This window comes from Podarcis muralis, chromosome 8 (genome assembly GCF_964188315.1).
Source record: "Podarcis muralis chromosome 8, rPodMur119.hap1.1, whole genome shotgun sequence".
Lineage (NCBI taxonomy): Eukaryota > Metazoa > Chordata > Lepidosauria > Squamata > Lacertidae > Podarcis > Podarcis muralis.
In genome coordinates this window covers 56951981-56957980 of record NC_135662.1, presented here as the reverse complement: position 1 = coordinate 56957980, position 6000 = coordinate 56951981, and the positions used below count along the sequence as shown (strand labels likewise).

At 41.6% G+C, this 6000-nt stretch overlaps 1 protein-coding gene across 3 annotated transcripts in view; it reads right to left on the bottom strand.

The window, feature by feature from the left end:
- Nucleotides 1-780: 780 nt before the first annotated feature.
- Nucleotides 781-6000, bottom strand: part of NFATC1 (nuclear factor of activated T cells 1) — a 131853-nt gene continuing 126633 nt past the window's right edge. For all 3 annotated transcript variants that reach the window (XM_028737511.2, XM_028737510.2, XM_028737512.2), the window contains exon 10: nucleotides 781-3421. In XM_028737511.2, coding sequence (XP_028593344.2) covers nucleotides 3372-3421 — 50 coding nt within the window. In that variant the 3' untranslated portion in view covers nucleotides 781-3371. The remainder of the gene's footprint in view (nucleotides 3422-6000) is intronic.

The window sequence follows — 6000 nt, the reverse complement described above, 5'->3', positions numbered from 1 at the left end:
TTGGAGGGTGGGAGGCTACCTGGAAGCTAGAGTCAGGCAGGCTGAGGGCCAGACCTCTAGCACCCTTCTGGTGTCACCCGACCTCCAGAGACAGGATGCTGATGGGCTGTAGTATGACTGTAACTAGCTCTGCATTGTGAGCTATTACACACCACTCATACCATGTCATTCTGTGGCATGCATAGATAGACCAGGGCTCAGTAATTCTTTCTCTGGCAGAATACAGCATGTTGTTTCAAGTTCAAAATGTATGCTGGACTCTCGTCCCTTGATCATCAGTTCCAGAGCCATGGTGGATTTGCTTCGTGACAACATGAATTTGTTCTAGTATAGCAGTGTGCCAGCTGATTCTACAAATTCCAGATAATTCCCAGTCTTACCATACAACCATTGATTATCAGGGTATGAGCCAGAAAGAACTCTGTGGATCAGGCAGTGACTTCTGATGACCAGTTGCAGGACATAAAGTCAGGAATGGCAGTTTGGGATGCTTCTCTCCATGAAACACACACACACAAAAACTAGCATATCCTGGAGATATCAGCCTGCTAGTTTTGTTCTTGGAATACTCTCTCCCTCCTTTCTTCACCTATGGGAGCATCAAAAAATGTGCTTCTTTGTTTGCACTGCTGTAACCCATTCCACATTTTTAAGATGTTCCCACCTTGTTCCCACCCCGTTCTGTTGCATGTGCTCATCTACCCTAAACCAACAGCATTTCTGCCAACAAATAAGCAAAAAACAAACCACAAAATGAATGTAAAATTCTTATCAGATACGGGTTTTTCATACCAGGTTTTTTTTATTATTATTCATGGATACATATACAAGAGATGCATAGTTTTTCAGAGCTAGGGTTGAATGTAACAAACTTCCAAGACAGCTCAAAAGAAATGAAACAAACAAACAATGACAAATAGGGGGTGTGACATACCGGGAACAATACATATGATTATCTTGCTAAAGTTATTGCAGAAATGCAAACATTGTGGTGCTTGTGTGGTCAGCACCTCGCCCAAGATATTTCTGTATCAGAGTCAAAAATCCTTTGGCCTGCCTGAAGGTTCCTCCACTTGCACTCTTCTGACATTTCAGGAAAATTGAGAGAAATGGACGTCTGAGAATTACACTGGAACTCCATGTCTTTCTTGGCAACTACATGTTTTAAATGTAGAATACATGAAGAAAGAGCAATTGTTGGCAAGGGGCGTCCAAAAATATGGTTTAATCTATGGAGTGCTGCTCCCGCACAAGTTTCTGTTGCAACAAATGGAAATTATACTGAAGCACTTCTTGATGAATGGTACAATTATGATATCAGAAGACTGAAAGTTGCCTGAAATGGAAGTGCCTGCAATATACAGAATATAGATGCTAACATATGACATTTTAAAGTGTATCATTTTATGAAAAATCCCCCTCCCGCAGGAGTCAAAAACAGTTGAACCAATCTAGCTTTCTGTGGAAAGTTGTGCTTCGTTTGATGTATTTTCTAGCTGCAAGTTTAGCTGAAAACTGTCAAAATTTATATGTATATATAATATGGCAGTCTAGGAGAAACGCATGCAACTGCTACAAAGCTGAGTACAGGATAAATATCTCTTGCTAAGCAGTTGGGAAGTCACCCAATTAGAAGGACCAGTAATGTTATAATATTTACATACAGCCATATTATATTCTTATGTTTTCACAGTAATGTGCAAATGTTACAAATATGGCTTTTCATTTTTTTAAAAAAGTAAGTAAGACATAATTGTACAGAGTAATATTTCTAAATGTTTAGGACTGTTTCACCTTTTTGTGAAACCTGTTGAGTTTGCTTTAACTGTACACTGCACTCAGTCACCACCTTAGTAACTGTGGAGTAGTTCACTCGTATTTCCTAAGGCACAATATTAATGTTAAATGCTTTAAAAATGGAGCCATGCTTTCTTTTTGTCTACGTATGTGACATAATATGCCATTACTAGCTATACGGTAACAACATTATTGGTTGTACGAAATACCATGTCAAAGACTACATTACATGCTTAAGTTTCATATGTACTCTATAAACTTGAAGCTGCTCTGAAAACATACTATACAGCATTGCATATTAAAACGTTTGGTTTTTTGGTAATATTTGTTGTACACAAAGCAGAGAGTTATAAGGCTTCAGTGGAATAATTATCTTATAATTGAACAAATATTTTACATTCTTTGAAAATGGTATTTACATTTGCTTTTAACTCATCTTTTGTCATTTGGTAATTAATACATGTTTCATATGCATCCTTCTGGACTGTCTAAAGTGCTTGCTTATCAGCTTGAGGAAAGAAAATGCATAATTGTCTTAAACATAACAAACCCACAACATAGTAATGGCAAGAGTATTTGCATGGGATCAGGACTGCATTCTGAGAAGCAGAAATTATTGCTGAATTCAAAGCCTCCACAAGGCATATATATATATATATATATATATATATATATATATATGCATAAATGTTAGTTTGTATGTATAAGCATAAGCATAAAACAGTTGAGGAAGATATAGGTATCCACGTTTTTGTCCATCAACCTTAATATTTTGTGCTGTTCAATTTTCTTGTGCTATGTCTAGAAATTGATTTAAGTCAAAGTATTAACATGCAGTCCTATGATACATGAGCAAAGACCTGCAATAGGCTGAAAAGTATAGAACTGAGATGACAATCTGGGTTTGTTTTTAAAAAAATGCATCAGGAATAAGGCAACAAGATGTAAAATACAGTTCAAAAGTGAAGAAATCCAGGAATTCAGACGCGTATTTTACTTTCCAGGGCTTGTAACTAACTAAATCATACTCAGGGTAGACCCACTAAAATCTTGCCTATCATCTGAATGGATCTACTCTGCGTATGAATGAGCTGATACAACCCAACAGGGGTTTTTATACCCATAACAACAGACAGTTCCAACACACCCCAAGTTCCAATGTATGTTTGATGGTTACTGTGCCTAGAAATACTTTGGATGGCAGCATATCCAAAGCTGCCAATACAATGTCCTGATGTCAGAAGCTAACAAAATAAGGCACTTCCAGTAGAGCCCAAAGGAAAAGAAAGCCAGTTTTCAGTCAGTCACCAGTTGTGTCACATCTCCTATTTCAACTTGCGAAACGCACCATTTCAGAGTTCGTGTCCTCCATTTTCCTTGAGATGATTTTCTTGACAGAAGGTGTTTCCTTGGTTGAAGCCAGCCAATTAGTTTTATGTATAGATATACAGAGAAGAGGTAATTGTTCCAAACATTCCAGAAAGGGAAAGAGCAGAGCGGTACCAGGGAGGATCTTCCATTTATCTGAAGCCGATGTCTCAGCGGAGCTTAAAGCAGGATATCTAGACGGCCAGCTATGAATGGACGTTGGTGCTGGAGAGGTCGTTCCTTATTATTTCATTTACTGCAAGGAAGAAGAAAACAGAAGGAGAGAAGGGTTATTGCTCTATACACACTTCTGCCAAAAGTGACACTTAAAGGCACTTGAATTAGTGTTGCCTGTTTCTCTTTGGTCACGGATGCTAAGCATAAAATGCCAGTAAGTAGCCAATCAAACCAGGATGGGACTGCAAGACCAAAAGGAGCTCATAATCCTAAAGGAAATTAATGCTGGGCTCCCAGGCTTCCATTAGAAAGGAGCACCTGGGGCCTTGTTGTATTGCATCACTCATATTCCACCCCTGCAATTTAGTTACACACACACACACACACACACACACACACACACACACACACACAGTTGGGTTGACTGAAGGGGAAAGGGACAAAGAAGAGGAAGTCCATAGAAGAACTGATCCATGGCACATAAGCTGACCTGAGCTTGCAAGCATAACCCACAAAACAGCAGGGGGCTGACCTGAATGCTTGAAAATGGCTATGACTCAGTTGGATAGGGGTTCCGTATGCTGAAGTTTCCACAGTGGGAAAGAGCTGATGAAAGAAATAAGGAACCTAAATTGGTGTTTTCGCTCGCTCGCAGCCGATAGTGGTGAAACAGATAAATCGACATGTCTTCCTCAACAGTGGAAAGCACACAAATGTGTGTGTTTTGGTTTTTTTAAAAAAAAAAAAACGCACAACCCCTTATTCGCCTTCAGAAAACTTCTGAGGACAAGGCAGCAAGCCATAGCAGGCATTTAAAGAAAGAAGTTGACAGGGTCTATAATCTAAGCATTAACCTGCGGGATGAACAGAGTAGTGCAATGTTTTCGTTACTCGTGGTTATTATTTTTTCATTCCCTTCACCCCCTGCTCGACTTTGGAGCTGTGCAGTTTCTCACACTCCGGCTATGTCCATTTATCGCTTGTGATTTTTGGCAGATGGGCAGGAAATGACTGAACCTGGCAGAGCATATCAACAGTGAGCTGCACAACATCCCTTCTATTTCCACCTCTCCTCCCTGTGGTCCCTGCCACTGCTTGATTTACATTAAGATAGACAAAATGTCATCAGGAAGGCTGTCACCACTTTGGAGCTTTCCTAACATCACAGTGAAGGGGAAACACATGCCCACGTCATGGAATTAGCCTGGAAAAGCCCACATTTCCCTTTGCTTGTGGGCTGTTGATCCTTTCTGCTTGGATAATTCCATTTGTTTGTGCAATAAAAGACCATGCTGATCAAAAACAAAACTTCCTGTAGCTGTGCGCAGATTATTATTATTTTTTAAAAGTTTTAAAAAGATGAGTTTGGGTTTTTTTAAAAAAGTATTTCATCACTATGGCACATTTTTAGAGAGAGAAAGCAACTTAAATTGGGTTCCAGAGTGGCATATGCGAAACTGGACTATGATAGCTTCGTACATCTAAATGCTAGTTTTCCTTAGGAAAATCTGTGTAAGGTATTGGGGCCCTTGAGCACCAGAGGTCAGCTACCTTATTAATCTGTGGCACCAAGGCAGCTCACGGGCTGAAAGGCTTACTGAACTGATCTTTCCTGTGCAGCAGCACCACAAACGTAATGACCAGAGAAGGTATTGCAGCTTGCCAACCAAGCTGGGTCAGGTGACCTGATCAACCAATGGGGGCCTGATTGGCTCTGTATGACCTTTTTCTCTAGCTTTGCTTTCTCAGTGTGATCAGCTTGCTGCTTGCCTTGCCTGCTTGTCTGATCAGCTTGCAACACTACTTGCAACACTACCTAATCATACCAAGAAGAACGCTTTGGTGAACAACCATGGAAAGTAAGTGATGTGGTACGTCATACTGCATTAACGGAAAGTACCATGAATGGTTCCTGACATCAAATCTTCTGAGAAGATGCTACAATTGGGGGGGGGGACGGGACACACAGCTGGCCAATCATCAGCAAATATTTGAGCCTGTGCACCTTGGGCATTGGTGGGACGCGGGTGGCGCTGTGGGTAAAAGCCTCAGTGCCTGGGGCTTGCCGATCGAAAGGTCGGCGGTTCGAATCCCCATGGCGGGGTGCGCTCCCGCTGCTCGGTCCCAGCGCCTGCCAACCTAGCAGTTCGAAAGCACTCCTGGGTGCAAGTAGATAAATAGGGACCGCTTACTAGCGGGAAGGTAAACGGCGTTTCCGTGTGCGGCTCTGGCTTGCCAGAGCAGCGATGTCACACTGGCCACGTGACCCGGAAGTGTCTCCGGACAGCGCTGGCCCCCGGCCTCTTGAGTGAGATGGGCGCACAACCCTAGAGTCTGTCAAGACTGGCCCGTATGGGCAGGGGTACCTTTACCTTTTACCTTTTACCTTGGGCATTCTGACAGAACATTTGATTTTGGACTTGCTTTGAAATTCTATTGACACAGCACTTTTAAGCACCATTGTGGGTAGGAAACAGTTCCATTGAGTCACTGCTCCTCAAGTAACTTCAGAAATCCAAGGCCATGTGGAAGAGTATGCAGCTTAAATCTACCACACACTGGTGTTTTGAGGACCATAGCTTGGTGGAAGAACATCTACTTTGCATGAAGGTCTCAGGTTCAATACCCAGCGTCTCCAGTTAGAGTTGGGCATAACTG